The sequence below is a fragment of the Emys orbicularis genome, chromosome 2 (assembly GCF_028017835.1).
Source record: "Emys orbicularis isolate rEmyOrb1 chromosome 2, rEmyOrb1.hap1, whole genome shotgun sequence".
Lineage (NCBI taxonomy): Eukaryota > Metazoa > Chordata > Testudines > Emydidae > Emys > Emys orbicularis.
This window is the reverse complement of record NC_088684.1, coordinates 10,264,522-10,291,293: the sequence shown is the minus strand read 5'-3', so window position 1 is coordinate 10,291,293 and position 26,772 is coordinate 10,264,522. Positions and strand designations below refer to the sequence as shown.

Genomic DNA, 26,772 nt, shown 5'->3' with positions numbered 1-26,772 from the left:
ACCAATACCAGTCAGGATTCTTTTTGTTCTGTATATGCTTAACCCCCCTGACTCCAACTCCTTCTTATTGGCCTTAACTCTGCTAGCCATAGATTTCTCCTTGTGTCCCTTTGCTTCCCTTGTCAATTTTATACACTTCCTAACTTCTGATTTATATTCACTACTGTCAAATTCCCATTTCTTTTATATATATTTTATAGTTGCCTTCACTTGCTCTCTAAACCAGGTCAATTTTTTTTTAACCAGCATGACTTTCTTCTACAATTGTGAGACTATGGATTTTCAGGTATCTAGCAAGGTGTTCTTAAATGATTCCCAATCATCATTCACATTTGTCTGATTAAAGTATTCCTCTCAGCTGATTTGGCTCATAATTGGTATCAGCTTTGTGAAATTGGCCCCATTAAAGTACCAAATATAATATTACTGGTCTGGACCTTTTTGTGTGTGCTAGATATGGTATGTCTGACATAGTAATGTAGTCTGACAGCAGCAGGGGACACTTTAGTTGCCATGAGTTTAAGCAGTTTGCAATTAACCATGTAACGGCTCTTCTCCATCCCAACACGTTGGTGAACAATACTATTTGAATTTCCTGGCTATCAGAGGTTTAAATTTAGCTAATCGCCTCATTCTAGAAGGGTAGGAGGCACCACTGGGCAATCTTAACTCTGTGTTAACTAGGCTTGCCAGGCGGCCCCGCCACCAGGGGCAGGAAAAGCAGCAGCTGCTGCTGGAGCAGCTTTGCTTAGCAGCTGCTGCTCTTCCCGCCCCCCAGCCTGACGGAGAGAACTGGCTGGCTCCCGGATCGGGCTCCAAAGTAGGTTCCGGTGTAACCTGTCCGCCCGATTTCCCCACCCTGGCCCCTCACTCCAGGGACAGACCCCCCTCCCCAGCCCCTTGCTCCAGGGACCAACCCCCCACCCCACTGTCCCCCGGTTTCCCCACCCTAGTCCCTCGCTCCGGGAGTCCGGGGACTGACCCGTGCCATGCCCTGCTGTGCCACGATTGGGCAGGTGGGCAGGCTCCATGTCAGCTCCTCCCAGCCCGGCTCTGCAGGAGGCAGGTGAGTCCTGGGGGAGGGGGAGGGGGCGGGGGCGGAGGCGGAGAGGAAGTGATTGGGGGGGAGGGGACGGACAAGGGCCTTGGAGGAAAAGACGGGGCGGGGCCTCGGGGAAGGGGCGGGGCAGGGTGTTTGGTTTTCAGGGATTAGAAAATTGACAACTCTATAGTGTTAACAAAATTTTGGGACAGTTAATAATGTAATAAATCTGTGACTCACAGGACTGCTGGGAAAGAGATAATGCTATTTTCTAGCATTATGCCAGCAGCTGCTGTGTATGTGGTTTTTGTCTGTTTGCTATTGTCATTTGCTGGCAGGTTGCGTATATGCAATGCTAGCTCCGCTGTGTTTTTACCTTTCTGTGTGTATGTGGGGAAGCATTCCGCTGCCCCGGGTGGGGCACGCCGCCGCGGGGGGCTGTGAGCTGGAAAAGGCAGGATGAATCCAGCGAACACGTGCTAGACAGAAAGACAAGGCGCGCCAGTAAGAGATTCCTCCACTTCGCACCTGCGCCCCCTTGCGGCTGCTGTGGGGTAGCTCTGCACGCGGTTCACTGTTCGCCTGTCCTCGGGTACTTCCGTGAGTGTCCGTCACTCCCGATGGAGGCGGGGCCGAGCTCTGATTGGCTAGGACCAGGCATTATGTGATTGGGCAAGAGTATCCAGCTTTCAACTGACTGGCGGGCAGGAGTCCGTGACTGGCAGAGAGATCTGATTCCGGGCTGTGATTGGCTGAGGCTGGATTTATAACCCTTCCCCGAAGCGCCCGCGGTCTCTTGTCTCTCTGGCCGCAAAAGGTGCTGTGTCCTTCAGCTGAAGCTAAGGCCGTCACATCCCGGCGACTAGCACCGCGCCCCACCGCCACCCGCCCATTCAGCCATGGCCTCCAGCTCCGAGCTCGCCTGCATCTACGCCGCGCTCATCCTGCACGACGACGAGGTCACCGTCACGGTGAGTGAGGCCGGCCCCACGCGCTACAAGATGGCGGCGGCGCGCGGCTGGGGCAGCGACTCTCTGCCTGGTGGGACGGCGGCGCCCGCCCCGCCGCGTCCTCCGTGCGGGTTGGTGACGCTTCAGCCTGACCGCAGGCTCTGGTGGGGCGGGGCCCAGCAGCGCGGCTCCTTCCTCGGCTGCCCGGGGCCTGCGCGGTGTCCGGGTTGTGCCGCGGGGGGGGGGGGTGTGTGTAAGGTGCCAGCCCCCCTAGCTGTGGCGGCCCGACTCCGGTTCCGGAAGGCGGGGGTGGGTGATCCTGTCAGGCCGCGGCGGCCGGTGCACTGACCTAAGACCAAACGGGCCAGGGAAACAGGACTTGGGTGCTTAGGTTGGAGTTTGAGGCTCAAGCCGAACTGCAGTTACCTGTGTAGCACCTGGCTCCTACGTGGGGCTCGTCAGCAGCAGCCCTCAGGGGGGTGGACGAAGGAGGGCAGTGTCACTGTGCCCATTTTACAGATAGGGAAACTGAGGTGGGGAGAGTTGCTTTAGGTCATGCTACAGGCCAGTGGCAGCCTCTGTAAATGCTGTCCACGTACTTCAGTTTATAGGACAGAACAGAATCTCCTCACTCAAGACTGATCTGTCTCCACATTATTGTGTTCACCAGGTACTTTTATCATAGTTTGCAAAAGTTTTGAGGAATTGACATTGATTATTTGCAGTCTTGAGACTAGGCCATAGTGACATGAAGTGTATGCATCGTGCCTGACGCTTTAGTTTTTGTTTTAACAATATTTATTGAATTTTTTTAGGAGGACAAAATTAATGCACTTATTAAAGCAGCTGGAGTAAATGTTGAACCTTTCTGGCCGGGCCTGTTCGCAAAGGTAAGAAATAACAGAAAGGTGGCTGAACAAAGTATAATCTGGTCCAAGCATAGCGTGTGCCATAGATGTCCGCAGCCTGGGCACAGCTATAAGATGCCTTGTGAGTAGTCTGCAGATCACAAAACAAAAGCTAGGTGGTTCTGACATGGGTCACTAAGATGGACCTCCTGGGATATCTATAAAATTACTGTGAATAATTATTGGGGTTAATGTTTTGAGAATACGCTTCCATTGATGAACTGGCAGCAAACAGATAACCCAATTAGCAAATGAAGAATTTATCGGAATTGAGTACTGTTGGTGGAGGCAAATCAGAGACATTGACTGCAGTATGTACCTATAATAGAAAAAACTTCAATGTGCCTGGAGGTTAGGGTTGGTCATTTTATTTTCAGATCCAGTCTGAAAAGGGACTGAACTGGTGTTTATGGAGAAACAAACTGTGACTTACCAATGTGTACTAGGCCTACAAGTGAAAGGATAGCTTTTCCAAGTACTACCCTGAAAACTCAATCAAAGATCTGGGACTCTCCTGCCTCTTCACTTGTCAAAAGTACTTCAGGCCAAATTATGCATTCTGACATGTGTGCACCTTCATTCCTTATTGTGTGCTGACAGTCTTTTTAGCCAGATTTTGATAAATTGATCAAGATGGGAGAAGAAAATTGCTTAGAACAGTTAACTGAACATCTGTCATGACATCTTTAACGTTAACAGCTTGGTTTGATCAAAATCCAGTAGCTATCAAAAGTGTCTGCTGAATTATGTTGATAGTTGTATTGTTACAGTTTTGTAAATTGACATGGAAGATATAGCAACTGTAATTCAGTACAAGACTGACCGCATCCCATGCACATTAGTAAGCAAATGCCTTATTAAAGCTAACTTAGGAATTGGCCAGGATAAGTGTTAGAGTTGAATTATGCCAATTTTAAATTATTTCCTTACAACAATGGAACAGCTGTGAATATTGTGCAACTTTTTGTAAAATGTGGTACTAATGAATGCTTAATATTCTTAGGCTCTAGCTAACATTGACATTGGAAGCCTGATCTGTAATGTAGGAGCTGGTGGTGCTCCAGCTGCTGCTGCTCCTTCTGGTGGTGCTGCTCCTGCTGGTGGGGCTGCCCCTGGTAAGTGAACTCTTGGATTGGTGTGGAAGAAATGGGTGTATAAAATGCTGTTACTGTTTGTACAGTATCAAGTATCTCACCACTGTACCTTTTTTGAATACTTACAACTGCTTTGTTTTCTTACCCAATCTAAGATGGGTGAACTTGTGGGGGAAAGGAGTTTAACTTTGGAAAATACTGTTGATTGCAAATTTGTGTGGTTTGCTACAGTAAGCTTTTAAATTCTTTAGTCTCCAAGGTCAGTGTATGGACTCATTCTGCAAAACTATATTATCTGCCATAACTCGCTCTTCATAGTTTGAAAAGGTGTTTCTGACCTTGTGAGCTTACGACGACATCTTTTGGATTGGGGCGGGGAGGCTTGTTACTGAAATTCTAAAAGTAGTGTCTTAGCTCTTTCTTTCAGTGTTGGTCATCGAAAGCACTGCAGAGAGTAAGGGCGTTAATGATCATGTGGATTAGATTATCTGTAGCTGGTGTTCTAACATGCTCCTGAATCCCCACAATTGTAATTTTGACTTTCCAATGTAATTTGATTCTTGTATCTCAAACTCTTCATGGAGTTTAGTTTATTTAGGTCTCCCTATATCATTTTTCAGTAATGTCAAATTTTCAGGATGAGATGCTAACTATTTTCTTCTTTTTCAGCTGAGGAGAAGAAAGAGGAAGAAAAGAAAGAAGAATCTGAGGAATCTGATGATGACATGGGCTTTGGTCTCTTTGACTAAACTGACTTTTTGTACCATCTGTAATAAAAAAAGACCACTCTTTGTTTGTCTTTAAAGAATGTGTGGGGACAGAGCTGGGATTGGGGTTTTGTTGAACTCTTAAATGGAGGGGGATTAGAAACACAAGACCTCAAACTGGTCCTATAGCCTCCCGTGTTCCCATTGTTTTGTACACAACTATCAAAATCTCTAGCTTTCCTCTGAAAACTTTTTACTCACATGCTAAAACACACACTGCAGGGACAGCACAAGACTGTTGTATTAATTACTGTAACAGTCTGAAGACATTATCTGAAGTTGCCACCATATTCAGGTCTAGCTTGTGAAGGAGACCATGGGAAGTTGTGGTTATCACTGTTCTAGTAAAATGGCACTTCAAACTGTCCAGCGGGATTATTCTTTAAAATATACAATACTAGCACACTCGTGGCTCTAAATTAAGGAAGATGAGTAGGACTATTTGTTGTTCTCAGCTTTGATCTACCTACTCATCCCCTTTTTCCAGTAGGATTGCACTAGGAAGTTTAATCAGTTGGCCAAGGCATTTTCAGGAAGCAGGAAAAAAACATGGCTTTAATCTTGCTTTTGTGATAATAGCACTGCACCTGGCCTTGTATAGATATTTACTTTATTGGCCATGCAGGGCTGCTGCCTCCTTTTTGGGAAGCTATTGAAACTAAGACTTTGGTTTTGGCCTAGAGAGGGTGAATGAAAGACTTTTTTTTGTCCAGCTGCAACAATCTACTTATAGCTTAATCAGGTCCTGGCCACAGACAAGAGACCATATATGCACATGTGAACTTTCACCTTAGGTATGAATAGAAGGGCTACTGTATGTACCTGTTTGAGGAAGCTTTCCTGGTGTAGTCCTTCCATAACACTACACCCACACTGGATGATACAAAGGCTATATTCAACTCACATCTACACCAATGTTTTTATTTTTCATCATAAATACACGTCAAAGGCTTGAGCTTAGGACAAAACACTGAGGACCTACTATCCCTTAAGAGGGCTTCTGTTTTATTCAATGTTTTGTACAGCCTAGTTTTAAATTAAACCCTAACTTTTAATTAATGAATGTGACCCACACTTCTCTTAGGGTAAGGATATTGAACTTGAGAAAACACTTAACATGAAGGTGTATTGTACCTCTTTCCCCCTTTCATTGAAATGTGCAAGCTGATTAAATTATCTGAAAAGGAATTTATCAGTAGAGAAGAATACTTAAAGCTAATATGAGTATTTTTTAGACTAATTCAAATTTCTTTACAAAGCTGTGCTTCATCACAGAATGCAACTTAGAACTTCTATAAAAAGTTATTCTTCAATTAATGCACTTTTGCTAACATCCAACCCCATTAAAATCTTCACCTGTTGAATGAGTGGGGCGAACCCCTGTTTAACTGACTTGAATTTAACTTTGCAACCTCAATTCTTTAAGAAACCTACAGATTAGATCAGTGGTTCTCAAACTTTTGTAGTAGTGACCCCTTTCACACAGCAAACCTATGACTGCAACCTCCTGTATAAATTAAAAACACTTAAATATTTCTTTTAACACTATTATGGAGGCAAAGCAGGGTTTGGGTTGGAAGACTCGCAATCCCACATATAACAACATCATGACCCCCAGTTTGAGAATCCCTGGATTAGATCATGTAGGAAGAAGTTCAAAATCTTTCCCTACAACACCAAGCAAGTACTCTGAATACAAGAGAAGGATAAAATAAATGCCCACAAACTGAACCAAAACTTTGAAGTGGCAGTTCTATAATGAAACTTTTTCAGGTTGACTTCCATAAATCCTAAAGAGCTCTCTGTCATAGGCTCCCCCTTCTGTTTCTCTTCAGTATCTTTGCCTTTTTTAAACAAAAAACTGACTCACTTTTCACAGGAGCCCATCAGTAATGCCTAAATCTTTCATTCAGAAATTCAATTGTATGAAAAGCAAAGGTATTTTTAAAATAAGGTCTAATTAACAAGGTAACCCCTTAGTGCAACTTTTAAAATGGATAGATGGCTCATTTATCCACAGCAAGTCCCATGTCCTACTTCTGTTAGTAGATACATCTGTGACTACCCCCTGGGGGCTGTCACTTTCCTGGTAAATTAAGCCAGGAAGTTACCTCATTTAAAAAACACTGAATTCTGAAATGCCAATTTTAGGTGAGATTCTGTGTTTTTTTAACTTGTCTTATTGTCTGTGTACAGGAGCTTCAGATGAAGACAGAAACCACACTGCATCTCTGACTTTAGTCCTGAGTTCTCAGCCCAGCCTTCCTTCAGTTTATGCTCTGCTCTCAATCCCACCACTTGCGCAGCACTGGATTTCAATTTGTCTTGGGTTAAATGCTGAGCTGCCTGAGCATATTATGCTGAAGCAGCAAAGAAGCTGGACAAAGATCAGAGGTGTCATGAATGCTCCTGCACTCCATCTGTCAATGAAATAAGCAGAGTAGTTAAAACAAACCTACATTTCCATGGTATTTTGAAATATATATGGAAAACCACCTGAATGTTGGTGTTCAGAATCTGTTGCTTTTCTCAATGCAGGCTCAATTCTTTTTTTTCTTGACTGAATTCATGTCTATATAGCAGGAGAATGGTAACTTCCATGGACTATGTTAACTGACAGCCACAGTTATAAATAAGTTGACAATTGAAAGTATATCCTATTTTAAAATTTATTTGAATGGAAAAGCAATCAACCCATCCCTAGTTAAGCTGAAATTCTCAGAAATAGCCCTATTTTCAACTTTATTTTCCTGAAATTTCAGTTCTGGGAAATTTTGGTTACACAAAATTAGAAATGCATAGTATTTGGATCATTTACATTAAGTTCACTTGTTTTTAAGGATTTTGTAGGGTTTAATTCCTAAATGGGTTAGCCTAGAAACTCCACATAATTTCACTGGCCTTGCTGAGATATGGCTTAGGGTGTTTTTTGTTTTTGTGGTGTTAGTGGGAAGATTTTAGCATATATAAAACAACTAGGGATTCCTTAAAGCTGGGATATCAAAAGATGGGAATGCTGAGGAAGGGGCTCTGAGGGGAGAAAATGGCTGCTCATCTATGCTATCAGGACAGGAACCCGTGAAGCACTGGGAAACAAGGATTATATACTGCTGGAAAACTTCATTTGCCTTAGTTTAAGCTGTCTGTTGCTTTTGTGGGTTTTTCTGGACTAGGTTGTAGGAATGTGTATTTTTTACTCCCTGAACATTAGGACTGGGTGGAGAAATGCTCAGCAGAGTTGTGTGTACCTTAACATGGAAGGATTCACCGTAAGGTAAATTTTCTGGCATTCCTCCTGACAGTGCCCTTTTGTTTTTTTAAGTCTACATAAACGGTTGAAATTTAGGATTGATGAGAAAAGCAAGGTCAGAAAACTCCCCCAAAATGCTTTGTGCTCTGCAGCATAGGAAGAAATGTTACAGCCAGGACTTCACTGGTAACACCTTTTTAATAGGTCAAAGTAACTGTACAGTTCATTATATTCTTCCTGAGAATAATTTATATCCCCCATCAAACCAAAGGGAGCATGGTGGTTTTCATTTAACAGAACAGATGGTATAACTGGAAAAAAACGAAAGAAAACATTCACACGGCTCTGCTGTAACTCCTCCCAGGCAAGATAGACTCAAAGATGGGTTAGTTAACTACAGTGGGTTTAAAATATTCAACATGGCTTTAATCTTTCTGTATAAATTATATAAAAATGGGGAACACATATGGTTACAGAACTTCTCTTCTAAATGCGGCTCTGAGTTGCTCTGGTACAAAGCAGCTTTTTGCTTCCAAGGAAAATAACATTGCTACAAAAAACTGGCAAGTTATTCTGGTGAAAAGACATACAAGAGTTTTCAGTTGTGTTCTACAGCTAGTTTCCAAACAAATGTTTCACACATCCACATAAAAGTAAAAGGCAGGAAGATGAAGAGGGCTTTAGTTTCTTTTGAAATGACTGAAGTCTTGAAAATATAGCTTTTTAAATTTTCTTTCTCTGTAAATTGTGATTAGCATATTGCGACGTAAGTGTTCTAATAAAAAATTCCAGTCTGGATAGCTCGCATACTGTGGGCAAGAATTCTCAGCCCTGAGGTTTCCCAGAATTCTTCACTTCACAATATTTTTCTCCATTCTGCAGCTCGGACAGTCCTGGCTCTGAGATTTTAACCCCCTGGCAATTTTAGGTAATGCACATCCTATGTGACGATATAAAATGTAATTGTTTTCCCCAGTCATGATTCCCAAGGGCTTCTGTACAAACTTCATTCTGCGATAATGCCACATTTTGAATCCCAGACCATCTGGTAAAAACTTGGTTAAACTTTTATAATGAGAGAGACAGAAAACCAACAGCTGTCAATCAGGTCTCATGAAGCAGGAGTCACTGGAAATCCAGGACTATGCAGGGTTAATCCTCACCGCTGGTGGAAGGCTAGATAACATCCTTACATTAGCAATATTCTTAAAAAGAATGACAAAAAATTCTTCCTCAGTGTTTAATGGGGTCTGGACTGACCAGTCATTTTCAATCTGGCTTGATCAATAACATCCAGCAAGTTTTTGGCATCCACAGCCAGAGCATGAGCAGCTGTGAGCATTTGCTTTTTGTATTCCTGCTGCAGGCTAGTCATGACGTATTGCTGGGCCAATTTCATCTTGTTAATCAGTTCAGCCAAGTCAGAGTTCAATAGCTTCTGTGCCATCTCAATCTGGAAAGATAGAAGATTCAGTCAGGCCCTGCAGGGAGCATTTCATAGGAGGCAAATAATTTGGGGTATCACACTCATAATGGAATTACTAACCGCGCAGTGTGCACCCACTAAGGGAGAGCTCCATCTTTGCTGGGCAAACCTAGAGCAGTCACTATACTTTAGATACCATATTGTGGCCTCCGTCTCTGTAGCCAACACACTGGACGGGGCAGGGTAGTAGTTGTGCAAACTCCAGCAGCTTCCTCACATTACTAAGCTGTGCCGGTTCTAATGGGTTTTGTCCACTGCAAACTAGACGGAGACCAAGAAATCAGTCTTCCAGGCCACTGAACAGCCATCTAGTGTTAATAACTAGAGGATATTATTCACCAGGGCTGGATTTGAACCTCTGTCCTAGACCGTGGGGCTGGAACAATTTTTAGAGTGTGGGTGCTGAAGGTGGAAACCACGTATTTGGTTTGTTATTACTGCTTCAAGGCATGAGATGCGGCAGCACCCCTAGTTCCAGCACCTATGGTGGCAGAGATCAGATTCCTAAATCTGTTTCCAGGTTCCTAAATCATCCCCTCAGGCCTTTTTCTTAAAATTATTTTGACACTGATTATCTAAGCAACAATAAAATACAATAAATATGAAGGTGTAAGCTACAGATATTTTAACAAACCACGCAGCAGGTGAAGTAACTATTTGGAAGGGGAGAGTTATGTGCCTGGGTGTGATGTGTGCTATTAATTTCAATGAAATTCAAGAGTTCCCAATGGCTGGCAGGATAATTTAATGATTAAGATACCTGTCTGTAGGAGGAAGAAACCCCCAAAAGTTAACACTGTTCAGTAAACGAAAGACAAAGGTACTTATTTGTACTAGTAACTGAAGGTTCTTCAAGATGTATGATCCCTATCTGTATTCCACTGTGGGTATGCATGTGGTCCATGCACCCAGAGTTGGAGAATTCTTGAAAACAGGGTCAGTCCGCACATGTGCCCCTGCTCTCTTAGTGCCTCCAAATGAGGAGATAAAGGGCAGAGCAGACTGACTGCCTCTCCATTTCTTTCTTTATTGTGAATCCAAGAACAATCCAAAGTAGAGGGGAAGGAGGGTGGATACTGAAATATAGATAAGGACCACACAGCTCGAAGAACCTCCAGTTATTACAAGGTAACTTTCTCTTCGAGTGCTGGTCCCCATGTGTATTCTACGGTGGATGACTGACATACAGGAGAATGCACCAGTGGAGTGCTGTACAAAGCCTAATCTCTTGCAAATGTGTGACTGGAACTCCACACAGCTTTTTTGCAAATGTCTTGAAGCAATGACACTGATGTTGCTTGTGCTCTTGTAGAATGAGCCCTCACCCCATGAGGGGGAGGAATGTTAGACAGCTTATAGCAAAGTAAGATACAGTGCAAGATCCATTTAGAGATTCTCTGAGAAGATATATCTTGACTTTGAACTCTTTCCGCTACAGCTATAAACAATCTGGGAGATTTTCTGATTGTTTTTGTCCTTTGCAGGCAGGCAAAAGGCTAAGGCTCGTCGCACGTTGAGGGAATGACATCCCCTTTCTTTTTCAGATGCATGTGGTTTTGGAAAAAAAAAACCACAGGTAAGTGAATTGACTGTTCGCGTGAAACTTTGAAACTACTTTGTGGGTGAACTTAGGATGTAAATGCTATGATTTTGTTTCTATGGAATATGGTGTAAGGTGGATCTGTCATCAATACTCTGAGCTCACCCACCCTCCTGGCTGAGGTGATGGCTACCAGGAACAGAACCGTCAAGGACAGAAGAGAAATGGATTCTGCCTTTCTCCTGTGTCAGGAGATTGGAAAAGGACTGAATGTTGATTGGCGACTGAGAGGACATGTGTAGGGGACTCAGGAACTAGAACTGTCTAGGTGAGCTAGGGGCGATGAGAATGACTCATTTAAAAAGGACAGCATCACCCTGAGAGTGAAGACCCAGAGCCCTTTCGGAGCAGTATATGTTGCATTTTCTGTTTGTTTGAGAGGCGAACAGGTCCCTTGTGGGAGTTCCCCAAGAGGAAAAATACTATTCACCATGGAGTTGTGTCACACCCGCATGTGGTTGATAGTGAAGTGTCTGCTGAGGGAGTCCACTAGCACATTCTGATCCCCTGGAAGGTATGCTAGTGTGATCATGCAAAATTTCAGTTTGGGAATAAAATGGGTTGAGATGGCAGAGATCAAGGATGGGTCTCCGGCCACCTTTCTTTTTGGGTACTAGGAAGTAAGTTGAGTAAAAACGCTTTCCTTGCTACTGCGGCGGTACCCATTCTATTGCTCCTCGCTGCAAGAGGGATTCAGGGCAGGGGTACGGGGTCTGGAAGGGAGATTAGTTTTCTGAGCTGTCCACCTACCCTAAATTGAGAGAGCATTGAGATAAGCTCTCCACTCCAACAGCGATGTGTCTGTTGTTGAAGTTTGTGATGGAGGTGGGTGACAGAAGGGAATGCCCGGGCAGACACTGAGTTGATCTTTCCATCAAGCCAGGGAGCTCCTCACTTGTAGAAGAACTGTCCAAGGTGTGTCTGACTGAAGAATAGGTTGTTCTGTGCCAACCTTGTATGCAGTGAAGGCACAGCGTTGTGTGATCAGTCATCGAAGTGCAAGCTGCCGTGTGTCCCAGAAGCTGAAGACAGTTCCTTATAGCAGTCCAAAGACTCCCCTGAATTGTCCATACCAAATCTGACAAAGTTACGAACATGTCTAAGGGACGGAATGATTCCTATAAACTGAATCTTCTTTAGGGGGTTAACACGTAATCCCACGTCTGGAAAAGGGCATGTGGTTTACAGCTCCTTACACTGAGCTGAAGACCCAACTCTTGGAAAAGAGCAAGGGCTGTCTGGGTGGAAGACAGAACTGCTTTGTAAGAATGGCCCTTGAGTAGACAGTCGTCAAGGTACAGGAAGACTAGGATCTCCCCCTGTTGGAGGTAAGCATTGGAGAACACCCTGGGGGCATAGGAGAAACTGAAATGAAATACTCTGTATTGGAAATGACCCTGACCTACGGTGAATTGTAGGTATTTCCTGTGTGACGGGTGTATCACTATATGGAAATAGGCATCTTGTAGGTCGAGGGCCGAAAACCAATCCCCCTTCTCCAGTGAAGGAAATATAGCTGCCAGAGTCACCATCCTGAACTTTTGAGGCTTTACAAACTTGCCTGGATGTCCTAAATCTAAGATCAGCTTCCACCCTCCATCCTTCTTTGGTCTAGGAAATACTTCAAGTAAAACCTCTTGACCCTGTGAGGGGGAGGGACTGGCTCTATTGCTCCTAACAGAAGACAGTTCACCTCCTGTCTTAATATAAACTCATGAGGAATTGAAGAGAGGGAGCGATGTAAAATGGATGGTATAGCTTGATGTTATGACTTCTGTGACCCACTTGTCTGTAGTAACCCATCTCCAGGAATGCTGGAAATAGGAAATGTGGTCCCTAAAGGGAGCATGGTGGGCAAATTGGTGCAGCTGTAAAACCAGACGGATTTGAACCCTCGACTGGCCCATCAAAATTGCTGCTTTGAACATTGTTGTGTGGTTGAGGAGGGTCGGTGGGCAGCCCTCTTTCTCTGAAACTTATGTATTTTCCTGTGGGGTTTGGTGGATCTATGGAATCCAGAGAACTGAGCAGGATGCAATCTCTGGGCAGTTCATGACCTAAATGGTCCCATATTTGTAGGTGTATATATGCCCAAGGAACGTAAAGTGGCTCTAATGTCCTTCAGTTTATGGAAGGACTCATCTGTGGTCTCCAAGAAAAGCCTACGACCAATGAAGGGGAAGCTTCAATGGTGTTCTGTACTTCTCTCTGAAATCCCAAAAGCTGGAGCCATGATGACCTGTGCATAACTACTGTTGTCGAGATGGATCTGGCAGCAGTGTCCACAACATCCAAGTATGCTTGAAGAGTGGTCCTGGCCAATAATTGGCCATCTGAAATGATGGACTGGAATTGCTCTCTATGTTCCTATGTCAGGTGTTCAATAAAGACCATCAATCTATTCTAGTTTGTGAAATTGTATTTGGGATCTGATAGTTTGCGATCCTGAATTGCAGGGTTGCTGAAGAATAGGACTTATGTCCAAATAGATCCAGTCTCTTTTGGTCCTTGTCATGTGGAGTAGACCAGGAGAAACGTTGCCTGCCCTGCTTGTTACCGCATCCACTACTAGGGAGTTAGGTGGAGGGTGGGAGAACAAGAAATCAGAGTCCTTACGGGGAATATAATACTTATCTGCCCTTTTACACATTGGTGGAATAGTAGCAGTTGTTTGCTACACAGCCTTAGCTGGATCCAGGAGAGCCTTGCTGATGGGTAACGCCACCCTGTAGTGTGCTGCTGACTGTGGGATATCCAACAGCTTGAGTTGTGAATCCCTGACCTCTTCGAGTGGAATTTGAAGAATGTCAACTATCCTCTTTATAAGATCTTGAACTTGCTGAAAATCACCAGCCATGGAAGGTGGTGTAGGCATAACAGCTTCATCTGGAGACAAGGATGAAATCGGTGTTAGATACGTGTCCTCTTTATCCACCCTGGCCTCCTGTTCCTCAAATGTCTCCTCCTGTGTGGAGGCTGGTTGGGCAGGAGAAGACTGAGCAACCCTAGTCTCCCTCTGAGGTAGTACCGGTGGTCTGGAGAATTGCTGTCGGTAAGAAGTCCAGAGATCCCAGTATCGCCACCGGAGAGGGGGCCCATAGAGGAGTGGGGGTGGCATGCAGAGTTGGTTCCATCACCTTTGATTGCAGTTGCGATCTTCCCTGTGACTGTCAAAGAATGAGTTCCTGACAGGATATGTTGGGGAACACTACACTGAAAGAAGGGACGGACTGGAAGTCCCTTTAATTCTCCTCAATATTGTTCAGTGGAGGAGCCCACATAGAAAAGGGTGGAGAGTCCTGCAGTTCTGGGGGATGGTAGCAGTCTTGAGACTGAGGTCTCGGTACCAAAAGATGCTCGATACCCATGTGGAGTGGGGATTCTGGCACATCCATTATGGACAAGTCTCTCACATATCTACACTCTTGTGGGAATTGGTACTGAAACGGTAGCCAAAGTTGATGGTACCGTGAATGGCAGGTGTACTGATGTAGGTGCCAATGGAGTTTGGCAGTGTTGCTTGCTCAGTACCAAGGGTGCTGAATGGACAGGTGCCAACAGTGGGACTGAGTCTGACAGTACCAGATCAGGGTGCTTATGCTTGCCCTCCTTGTCCCTGGATAGAGGGTACAGAAGCTCTTTTGGAGCCATGTCTCTCTCTCAATCTCCAGGGCTTTCTAGCTCTGCTGGCCTCGGAGGAGGAGTTCTTCAAGTCAACAGTACTAAGCCGAGAAGTTGAAGCTTTGAAGACTGTAGATTTTACATGGGACTTGGGCTTTTTTGGAGCAGGCTCCTTCAGATGAGAGTCTATACATCTCATTTTGGGAGCCCTCTCAGAAGCCTCCAACGACCTCCTCTTCTTGGAAGACGGCTGTGCCAAGGTGGAAAGGTCGCTGAATTTGTGCAGAGACAGATGTACATGGGGCAGGACCCCATATCTGATTCAGATGCTGATCAAAGTGAGTGCTCCATCAATAACAATCTGAGCTTAATCTCCCTGTTCTTCCTTGTCCTTGACTTGAGAGCTGGCAGAAATTGCACTTTTGGGAGACATGGGACTCCCCAATCAACCATTATTCACAGGTATGGCCTCTTGGCAGGAGAGGCACCGTTTGAAGCCTGGCAACCCAGGCATGCCCTGCCAAGAAGACAAGGCTCTCCAAGGAAAAAGAGAGGAGAAGAAAAAACAAACTAAGTATCCTCTCAGTACTAACACTTACTAAGTAACTATAACTACTATTAACAACTAACTATACTAACAAAACTTAACAAACATCTATAAGAAGAATATGAAATAGCTGAGGTACGCTCAAGGTGGGAACGCTAGGGCTCTGTCTCAGGCCAAGGCAGCAGAGAAGGAGCTGAGGGTGGTTTGCCTGCACATCCCTATATAGCCTTGGTGTCCTGCACGAGGAGGCATAGGGCACAAGGGTAGGCCAAACAGGCACTGTTAGCAGAAAAATCTCCAATTAAGGGCTCAAGGCACATGTGCACCTCAAATGGAGCACTCATGAGGACACTACTTGAAGAAGAAATGTGACTGTATGTGAGTAAATTAAAAGGATCTAGTATTTTAATATTTGTAAAAGCTCATGATACAATACATGTAATTATCCTAGTTGAAGATGACTTGACACTTAATGTACTGAATCATATATGAGCAAATCCTCACATACCTCTCGGTGAGTACTTGCAGGGAGCACTGGAATGGTCTCATCTACTGTTGCCAGTAAAGTTCGAAGTGCCAAACCAACTTCCTAATAAATTTAAAAAAATAAAAATTAAAGCAATATTATAACAGGACAGAGCGCAGCACAACAATGCACCGATACTTTCTGATTCGATTATTCCCTTTCAGCACTATTTTATTTCTTTCATCTTAGATATGTTGTTTATGCCTATGGATACAATTACATCTCTTAATCAAACACCTATTACATCTTTAAAAATTATTGTGGCTGTCAAAGGATTTAGGGTGAGAATTTCAAAAGCTCTTAATATTGGCCTAAATGCTTTGACCACTGACCAAAATGAGAGCAGAGTTAGACCAATGCTGCTAAGTGGTTTTGAAAATCCCACCCTGAATTTTTTGCTTTCATAAAATGGAAAAATAGCTTAACCAGAGAAAACACATACATCACCAAACTGACAGTGGCTGAAGTTTGTCAAAAAGTCGATTTAAAAAATGCACTTTTTCTTTGTAAAAAATAAAGAAACTGCTGCAGACCGCATTCAATTCTTCATGATCATAGACAGTCTAGGGTAGACTGCTGATTGTAATGATTTTTCAATATCCTTCAAAGCACCCCTGCCCTGATAATGAAAATCATGCATGCACAGACTCAGATAGGTGTGTTTCAACTCACAAGCTTTCCAGTGTTACGCAATTGTTCTATTTTATGCATTGACAACTACGGTGCCAGTCAGGATAGAAATAAAAGAATGATTGAAGAAAATGGCATCTTCTTACCTTCACCATGGGTACATACTCCTCTGGAGGGGCAGGCTGGATTTTACTGGACATTTCTATTACAGCTTTCACCAGTCCAGTTACATTCTCATACACCTTGTCATTGGAACGATCCAAGTTGGCAGTGGGGGGAGGGCTGATTTCCTGTGGCTGAAGCTAAGAGCAGAAAAAGATGCTGTTTTTCCTCTCTTTCCCCAAGAGATGGTGCTAGATTGCTTCACAAAGTCAACAGAACTCCAGGATGTGGTTTGCTGATTTAAGAAAGATCCTTCCCTCTACCCCCTTTGAAAATGTACCCAGTGTTCTTTTTGATTAAGCGTTGCTATCAAATCTGAAGGTATTTCAGTCTAATTGTTTTTTGACTGAGTTTGGTTAGTGAAATGAAGTTGAAGGAATTTTACATCATGAATTGTTTGAAGAGCTCCCCTTATGACTCACTGAACAGAACAAGCAGCATTGGGAGAATCTGGGAATGAGAAGTACTGAAAAATATTTACAGCATGTTTAAAATTCCTTAGAGGTTCTCAATTGCAGAGATTGTTCCCTCTGAAATTTTGCAAGAATTCACCTTCAAGGCATGAATTTCATGGTGCTAGTTTTAGGGAGCAAATTGTTCAACCTGACACTTGATTTCAGACCTCTCATTTTCTCAGCAAAAACTTAGATCATATTTATTTTGATATAGGAATTGGTAATTCACACATTTACCTGTATGGTCAAAAATACAGTTTCCCCCTGAAAGATAAAGAACTTGACTCTTCACTGTCTTGCACCTCATGAAGTCATTTACACCTGTGCAAATAGATGGGGCACACTGCCAAATCATAATTCTTTGCTTTACACCCACTTTGTACTTACTCTGCCTGGGTGCAAATAATCACACAAAGCTCAAGACAATGAAGTATCAGAGCCCAAATTTTCAGACAACTGTTTCAATCTCTCACAGCTATGTCAAGGATAAGTTGTTAGCAACATACTCAGCAGCAGAGAGGAAGAGTACTGCAGTGTATATTACCAAACATTTTCTTAGTGGAATCCACATGGAACATTAAGGAAAATGGAAAATTTATTTATTTTACATGCTCAGGATTAAAGCACTGCCAATGCAGCTAATAAGACTGAACAGTTTCAAATATTTTCTCTCTGGTAGATCAGAGAAATACCAGGCTATATCCTGCAATCCTTAACTCAAGCAAAACTTCCATAGATGCCCGGCCAGCTAAAGCTGAATCCAAGCAAGACTGAGGTAATCCTGCTAGGAAGAGGAACAAACTTTGAAATACTTGGCTCCTCTGTAAAATCTCCCACTCTCAACAGCATCTGCCCTTAGATTGTAAAGCTAGTCCCCAATCTTGAAGGTTTTTTTAGACACCTCAGTGGTACTGGATGACCAGAGCCATTTTGTAGCAAAAACGTCCACTTGCATCTGCAACTGAGTAGTATTCTGCTCTGTTGGACAGAGACCTGGTCACAGTGATTCAAGCATTTGAGACTTCCAGGTTTGATTATGACAACCCATTATATCTAGGAATGAAACCGCAGACCCTGAAAAAGCTCTAATTGGTAAAAGCACTAACTGGTACAAAACAGAGCACTCCATCAAGTGTATCAACACAGGTCATTGTGGACACATCAACCCAGAGCTCTGCTCTCTACACAGGCTCTCCATGGAATAGAGTCCAGTTCAATGGTTCTGTCCTGCTATTCAAAGCCCTCCATGAAACTGACCCCAGCTACCTAGATCGCCACTCCTTCTGTAACCATGGCAGCTTGATTCCACAGGAAGCGTGAGGCTCATGAAAGTAGAAGGACTGTTCATAGAAGCTGGCCTCACACTATGGACCTTACTCCCAGAAAAGAAAAATGACCATGGGCCTCACCACTTCCAGAGTAAAATGCAAAATTCATTTCCTTGGCTTAGCTTTCCCTCAATAAATTCTCATGCCCGTTCACAAACAAATGTAAAAAAGCAAACAAAAAGCTGTTCAAGCTTAAGTCTACAGAGTGAAAAGAAAAGAAAAAAAGCCTAATTTGTATTTTTAAACACCTGGGAAGCACTCAGATACTACAGTGATGAGGCCACAGAAATGCCTAGGTACTTTGCCTGAGTAAGGAATCCAGGATTTAGCACAGAGTAATCCAGTTTTGCTGCATTCCACTAAGTAGGTGCTGATAGAAAATACACCGATAAAGCATCCATCTCTTACATTGATGGGAAAATGAATATTGTTATTGGTTATGCTGGTGGTGCAAGATGGTGTGAATTCTAATAAATTTCAGTGACACAGTTGTAGAAATTAAAGACTTAATCATCTCTATTGTCAAGTCACATGCAAAGCCATTTGTGAATAGCACGCGCACGTACACATACACTCTGTGCTTACCCTCCATGGCTATTGTTGAGCAGAATATGTGGGAAGGTTAAAGAAATTTACCAAAGGAAGGGAAAAAAAGAAAAACAATATTAATAAAATGCAGCAGGAAAAACCCCAACAAAACATGTGCAGCAACAAGAGATCAGTTAAAAAAAGCCTGCAACAAAAATGCATTCAGAACAATTTTGGCTGGCTCATGTTAGCTATTGGTCCATTTGTTACGGAAGCATAATGTCTGAGCAATCTTCTTAGCACCCCAGCACAGGAAGTGAAGTTATTTGCCATGCACCCATGCTTACATTTTACAAAATAAATGGGGAAGAGGACATGCAAAGCTTGACAGGAGCAAACCAATCTGGCAAATAGAAAAGTGGTAAATGGAGTTAGGTGTCTTTTTCATAGTAGGAAACAGTGTACTAGGTGAAATGCTGGTATTTTTTAACATGACTAATAATCCATTGCTTGATAGATCAGGCAGAGGTTGCATAATTCTTGCTTGAAGATTTGTTTTTGAAGTCCTCATAGTAGGAAATATTTAGTCATCTAACTGTACTGCTCTTGTTCATGAAGATTCTTGTTTAAGACTGTGGTTACAAACTACTGAGAGACCATTTTGGACTGATTACACACAACCCATTTGATTCCTTTGGCTGGGTCTTGGAATCACAGAATAAGGGTATCTGTAGTTCTTGATACTTATTTTTTTTCTCTCTGCTGTTTCTATAGCCAACACCAACACTGCTCCACCGCAAACTAAACAGCCAGGGTTATCTTCACATGGTTGGCTGACTTCCCCTGAACAAGTAACTGTATACTGTACATTTTTTTGATGCATATCTCTCCACAGGCTCCAGGAATTAAGAGCCTCCAGTCTTGTCATTTTTACTTGTATTCTGGCATTATGGAAAAGAGAGTTAGGACTTTATAAGTTCAACCAGCACAGTTTGCAAGAGACTCATTTCTTTATCATATTTTTATGCACTAATGATCCCAGGAAAATCTTCTTTTTAACTTGGAAGACTTTGACAAAGCCATGTTGTATTCAAATACAAGCTTCCCGAAAGAAGGTAAGACAAACCAGTTTCAGGAAAAACAGACTTTCAATGCAGAAAATTAACACAAAACCATTTTTCCTCTGAAAAGAAGTCACTAGCTCTAGCCACTGAGAGTCTGTGGATCTTTTATTAAATCTAATGTCTCCAATTACCTTTGCATTATACTATTTGTCTGGCCCTGGTGTCAAAGGCATATTTTTTTCTGCAAATATTTTTAATGTTCATCAAGTATTAGTATTTATAAGGGAATTTTAGTTAGAAAAGCTGAATTTAGTAACACATCTGTTATTGCTTTTTACATTTTCTGAGGTTTGGCAACTTGAAAAGCACTGGCATCATTTTATAATAAACAGTCTAGCTCTAAGTGGCCAGTTCTGTTCATTTATGCTGATTCTGAAGCATTCAGATAATCTCAGAACAAAAAACAGAGAGAAAGGACCTTGTGGAAATAGTCCATTTTTGCTAAACGTACGGCTTTGATGGTTTGTTTTGTATTTCCCAGCTGGGGATGAACTGGGTTTCCGTATTTTTTTCAAAACTATAAAACAGATATCATTAACCATACCAGCGATGTCCACCTCCGCAAGGGAATCCAGGTCTTCATTGCAGACTTAGGAAGGCTAGGATTGGATGACGGGGAGTTTCTCTTTTCCCTTGAGGCATGTTTGTAAAACTTCACTTCGGTTGTCCTTGCTTTACATCATTATTTATTTGTATTATGGCAGCACATAACTTATATGGCTTTGTGGGAGCTTATGTTGGACAGTGCAAGTTTAGCTGTGCTATAATGTCTTCTTCACCTTTTCCCTCTCAGGATATTGTTGGAGCACAAATAAATCACCTCTGTGGCCACTCTTGATGGCATCAGCTGAGAAAGTGGAGGCAGAGGAAAGAATGCTGTTGCTTGAGGATTCTGGGTCAGTAATATTACAACAGGAGAAATCAAGTTTTCATGGTGCCATATTTTACTCCAGAGATGAAAGGAAAGGATGCCAAGAATAAAACACTGCACTGCAGAAAGTTTGTTTCACTGTTACAATATCACCGACCCAGAGTTCCCAGGCAGCATCATATATTGCCCCTGAAAAACTGCTCCCACTGAGAACAGCTCCAGTCTTTTCCACCTCAGGAGGCACAACGGCCACTTGAGTTTCAACTTCCTGATAATTTACAAGGCAAACAAATCTCCAAAAGCAGTGAAATAGACATGTTTAAAGGTGACCTTTATGTTAAGAAACAAATCCCATATACGTCAGCCCCCGGAAAAGGGGCACTCAGCACATGCAGCTTTCTTGCGCTTTAGGCCAAACTGCGGCATCCACTCCACTGGGATGCTCCAGAGGGCAGAGTTTTGCAGTGTCACAGCCCCCAGGGAATCCCGCTTGGGGGATGAAGGGATCAGGTGATTGTTTAGTACATGGAGCAGTTCTGTACAGTTTCACATGTCGCTATTTCATCTCTATCAGAGTTGAAACAGTGAACAAGAAAATCTTTGCAAAACCACATAATATACTTAAATGCACCATTTACTGGGCCCTTCCCCACAACACCCTATCAGGTTTCTAGGGGAGCTATGACATTGCAGCAAGAAGCATGCTGGAACATCACAGCAGAGAGGGGGACAAGAAAAGAAGTCCAGTGTCCCACACATCCTAATGTGCAGAGGCATGCACCAAAGTGCCTAGGACACCTAACCACTATGTAAATAATCATAACATTGTTGAAATAAATAGAATTGTGGTTATGCTATTTGCTTTCTACCAATTAACATCACTCTGATAAGCTGGGAGAATGGGCAGTGAGAATGGTCTCTTGTACCCTACATATAAGTCGCTCTTCAAGTTGGAAGTAACGGCAAATTAAACTCCAACTAAACACAATGGCAGGTGAAGGGGGATGGATGGGGGAGGGAGAGTATGTTTTCAGGAATTCTTGTTCCAAACAAGGTCCGACTGGAGAGAGATGCAAAACCACAGCAGCAAACAGCCAGTGTGAATATGTCCCATGACAACGTATTCAGTTACAAGCTTCAGTTTTGTTTTCACTTTCAGCATCAGCTCCCACATTAGTAATTGTTGATGGTTCTTTTTTGGTGCATAATGAGCAATTAGTTAAAACATATTTCATATGACACTGAGCAATGTACCTTCACTCCTTCATTGTAGCTGTCCACAGGGCTGTTGAGACTGGCAAGGCTACCCAAATGGCTGGGGGCTCCAGGACGAGGTGGTTTCTTTGGCGGAGCTGCATGATCTAGTTAACAACATATTTTGCACACCTTACAAAAGGACTAATTTATTATATTGACTTTATAACAGTTTGGGAAGGTATTCAGCACACTCAATAAGCTTGTTCTATTTCCGTTTATGAAAACTCCATCTGCCAAACTATGCTTCTTATCTTTATTTCAGCTAAAGGAAGTCAGAGACTAAAAGATCCCACAGTCTGTTTTCAAGCCTTGAAACAATGAAGATAACAACATGAACTTTTTAATAAGGCCTCAAAAATCTCTGCCACAAATTTGAAAATTCTGGGGCCAAAAGTTCGGCATTTAAATAAAATCAGCCGGAGCATCTCCCAAAACAATCAATAGGTGTTGTGGGTGCTTAACACTTCTGAAAATCATGCCAAATTTCATTTAGATGCCTAACCTCAGGTATCCAGTACTGGCCTAGATTATTATTTACTACTGTGGCAACTAATGCAGTTTCTGTGATTAGAAGAAATGTATCAAGGATCATGAACTTGAGTGTTCATCCTGATTATATAGTAAATTTATGGCTTACCGGGTTTACCCACAGGCTGATATATGTGCTGGTTACCAGCCTGTAAAAGAAAATTTAAGTTTAGTATTCTAGTTATTACAGTTACAGTGTTCAGGATCCTCATCTCAAACATTTGTTGTAACTTTAGCCATTAGAGTTATCCAATTTCTTTAAGATTTCCAGCCACAGACATTGCAAAACTATTTCCCCTGCTCCCCCCCCCCATCACTTTAAGGTATCACGAGACACATATTGCTTCGAACTACAATTTCAGATCGCATTACTTAGGATAAAGATGTCCATTCATCTTGTGTTGTGCTGCTCACAACCACATTGGCCTTTATCTGTATTACTAATAGTTTGTCCTTGCAAGGCTGATACTGACATAAGTCAAATAAGATGGCACATTTACCACATATTTAGTTCTCTATCAAAGATAATTTTTAAATAAGTTGTGGCTGCTAAGAGAAAAAATTGTAGCAGAACAATTAGAAGACTGCATGCCTCGGGTCTTTTCTATTGCTATAGTTTATATCAGATTAAACAGACTTTTAGAACTTCACAGTAAAAACAGAATAAATAAAAGATACTCTACTTATTAATTTGGAAATTCTTTATATTGGATTGAAATGAGTTGCTTTGCTAATTATATTTACACAGCTTACTGTCAAGTCAGAGGGAAATCTGTTTAGTTACAACAGAACAAATGCTTTGTATGAGACTTGCAGTTGCCTTCTTGAAATACAACATAATCTAAATACACTCATATGTTTTATGAAAGAGCTTCTGCAGATTGGGGTTTCTTTTGCAAATTAAAAATGTTGACATAGTTACAGTTCTCAGTTAAGCACAGCAATAAAACATCTCAACAGGACATTTATTTATTAAGTGAAAACCATTCTGAAACAGGCTGCATAGCTATACGGTAAAAAGACTGGAAAGAGATTTAAAGTCTCAATTGCATCAAATCTAAGGGAGCTGCATTTTCGACACTTTAAAAAGAACTAATTCTGAGAACTGAGGGTTCACCTAAACTGGTGCAAAGACACACGAGTTCTTGCATGAACTCACCATTAGCTATGGATGAATCCAGTATAAATCACTGCATAGAGTGCTAATTAATTCACTTGCCCAAACTAGCTGTTACTAGTGTAACCTCAGCAATCAAACTTGATTTTGGTACTCACATGGCCCACATTACCGTAGTAACTGAGCACCTCAGAATCTTTAAAGTATTTATACTCCCATCACCCCAGTGAGGTAGGGAACTATTACCCCCATTTTAGAGATGGGAACTGAGGAATAGAGATATTAGGGAACTTGCCTAAGGTTGCACAGGAAGTCTGTGGCAGAGCAGGGAATTGAACCTAGGATTCCAGAGTTCCAGGCTAGTGCCCCAGCCAATGGATCATCCTTCCAATAGCAAAGCTAATGGGATAAGCACCACTGGCAACAGCAATGCAGTATTTATCCAGAAGAAGTTTTGTCAGGTCTGCCCTTATACCAGCTGCCTTATAAAAGCTCAACTTAACCAAACCAGAGGTTGCAACATTTGCAGAAATGAATTTTATGGTATTAAAATTACAGGCAGAGATGGCAATGACAGCTATAGTTAAAGCTGTCTAACACTTTCCATTAAAAGACCCTGTTTCCAGCTACTTAAAACTTGGCCAAATTTTAACCATGTGGTCTGAAAATTTCCATGCTGGGTCTCTGCCTCATATTTGCAGAAGTACTGAACACTCATAACTGCAAGTGAAGCCCACTGGAGCTGCGTTCCATGTATTCTGAAAAATCAAGCTCTAGCCGTCTCAAGCTGAGCACTAAAAATTAGTGGACACTTTTAGCTTTAATCATTTTGTGCTTCAGCTCCCCCTGCTGTAAAAGGGGGATAATCTCCCCACCTCATCTCATCTGGGAATGCAAGGCTGAGTAGTGTGAGTTTAACATATAGTGCATTTCTCATTTAGGACCAGGGGTGGCTCTAGCTTTTTTGCCACCCCTAGCACGGCAGGCAGGCTGCCTTCGGCGGTATGCCTGCGTGGGGTCCCCAGTCCCGTGGATTTGGCGGCATGCCTGCGGGAGGTCCGCTGGTCCCGCGACTTCGGTGTACCCGCCGCCGAATTACTGCCGAATCCGCGGGACCGGCGGACCTCCCGCAGGCATGCCGCCGAAGGCTGCCTGACTGCCGCCCTCGCAGGGACCAGCAGGGCGGTCCCCGCGGCTTGCCGCCCCAGGCACGCACTTGGAGCGCTGGTGCCTGGAGCCGCCACTGTTTAGGACACAAGCAGCCATGGGAAGCAAAATTTATTAAAGGGGGTGGGGAGAACTGAACTTCGGTGTCCACACATCGTGGGTGAGTGCTCTAACCACTAGGCTAAAAGTTACAAGGAACCATCTCTCCCGCCGCCTCCCGTTGGGGCTTAGGTGTGTGCTAGGTGACCTGGTGCCTAAACTGAGGCTGCTGTGCACATGGCAAGTGGCAGATCTTTAGACACCATGGACACTTTACCAGCAGAAATTTAGGTGCCTACAGAGACAGGCAGCAGCTGGGCAGGGGTTTTGAGGAGCTAAATTTTGGATTTAGGTACCTGAAGTGGCAGTTAGATGTCTTAATCCCTTTGCGGATCTGTCTCAAAGTCCCTCTCCCCTATAATATTTAAGTGATGAATGAGTACAGTAGAATCTCAGAGTTACGAACCACACACTTCATTTGGAACCAGAAGTATGCAATCAGGCAGCAGCAGAGACACACATACACACAAAAAAGCAAATATAGTACAGTAATTACATTACTGTGTTAAATGTAAAATAAAAAAATAAATAAAGGGAAAGTTAAAAAAAAGATTTGACAAGGTAAGGAAACTGTTTCTGTGCTTGTTTCATTTAAATTAAAATGGTTAAAAGCAGCATATTTCTTCTGAATAATAAAGTTTCAAACCTGTATTAAGTCAGCGTTCAGTTGTAAACTTTTGAAAGAACAACCAAAATATTTTGTTCAGTTACCAACAACCTCCATTTCCGAGGTGTTCGTAACTCTGAGGTTCTATTGTACGTAACAATTTGGATTTTACAACAGCAGCTCAAACTAATGAGAAAGGCAAATTAAAAAAATATGAATTTAGAGAAACACCGATGAAGGCAATCACTAGAGAAAAGTTACAGTCAAGCAGTCCAATTAAGTCATTAACACACACACAGCACAATCCCCTAATTTCAATTACTGTGATACAGAGATGACAAAGGAAGTGAAACTATTTGAGACCCATTTTTTTTTTTAAACAACAGACATGACTTAAGTCAGTGAGTGAGACTATATCATAGCTGCAGCTGTTGTCTGGCAGTAAATGAATGAATATTGGATCTGCCCCATTTGTTTTCTACTAGCTCATTTACCCCCAGAGAGATTGTTGTTGTTGCATTACTCAAGACTTATGTTACTTATGAGAAAGCTCTTCAGTTACTTAAAAATCGGCATAGGTTATTTTAATCTTGCTTCCTGTTGACAGAAATCTAAGCAAAACTATCCCTATTTTTAAATAAAAGCCCTGGCTATACATCACATGTACACTGTAAAATAATCAGAGTGTATTTGCTAAAACATTCAGGCATCTGTTTCAACAGCAGCACCAAGAAAAAGAACCCCAAACTGTTGTGTGAACAAATTTGCTGTTGCTGCCATTCCCGCAGAAGCTGAGCCTCTGGAAACTTTCAGACCCACGTAATAATAATGGAAACATTTAGCAAACTTTAACTCGCCTCCCATAATCAGGGCAATGTACAGTGTGTTCTACAGAGACCTAGAAAAAGAGCTGATAGATGAAAAGATACCACACATATATACTTACCGGGCCCTGGAGGCTCCCGTCCTCTCGGTCTATGCTGCCTCTGGAGAGCCGCACATCAGGTTTCTAAAGGAATGAAAAATGTGGTTTGGATTTTGTTTATGAGAGCATTACAAATTCAAACAGCCTAGGATTAAATTCATCCTAAAGGCAAGAAAGTACTAT

General features: G+C 42.6%; 2 protein-coding genes across 7 annotated transcripts in view; one reads left to right on the top strand and one right to left on the bottom strand.

Annotated features, from left to right (window-relative positions):
- Positions 1-1,802: 1,802 nt before the first annotated feature.
- On the top strand, positions 1,803-4,785 carry RPLP1 (ribosomal protein lateral stalk subunit P1). The gene is made up of 4 exons (XM_065398205.1): positions 1,803-2,013; positions 2,808-2,882; positions 3,904-4,015; positions 4,664-4,785. The coding sequence occupies exons 1-4, from the start codon at positions 1,942-1,944 to the stop codon at positions 4,741-4,743; spliced, it is 339 nt and encodes a 112-aa protein (XP_065254277.1). The 5' UTR covers positions 1,803-1,941; the 3' UTR covers positions 4,744-4,785.
- Positions 4,786-9,210: 4,425 nt separating this feature from the next.
- PTK2 (protein tyrosine kinase 2) overlaps positions 9,211-26,772 on the bottom strand; it is a 297,965-nt gene continuing 280,403 nt past the window's right edge. For 2 of the 6 annotated variants that reach the window (XM_065398773.1, XM_065398775.1), the window contains 7 exons: positions 26,611-26,673; positions 22,784-22,823; positions 22,144-22,250; positions 18,952-18,960; positions 16,568-16,723; positions 15,774-15,854; positions 9,211-9,464 (listed from right to left, as the gene is read on the bottom strand). In XM_065398773.1, coding sequence (XP_065254845.1) covers positions 9,252-9,464; positions 15,774-15,854; positions 16,568-16,723; positions 18,952-18,960; positions 22,144-22,250; positions 22,784-22,823; positions 26,611-26,673 — 669 coding nt within the window. In that variant the 3' untranslated portion in view covers positions 9,211-9,251. The remainder of the gene's footprint in view (positions 9,465-15,773; positions 15,855-16,567; positions 16,724-18,951; positions 18,961-22,143; positions 22,251-22,783; positions 22,824-26,610; positions 26,674-26,772) is intronic. The other 4 variants (XM_065398776.1, XM_065398774.1, XM_065398777.1 and 1 more) reach the window with 3 other exon arrangements.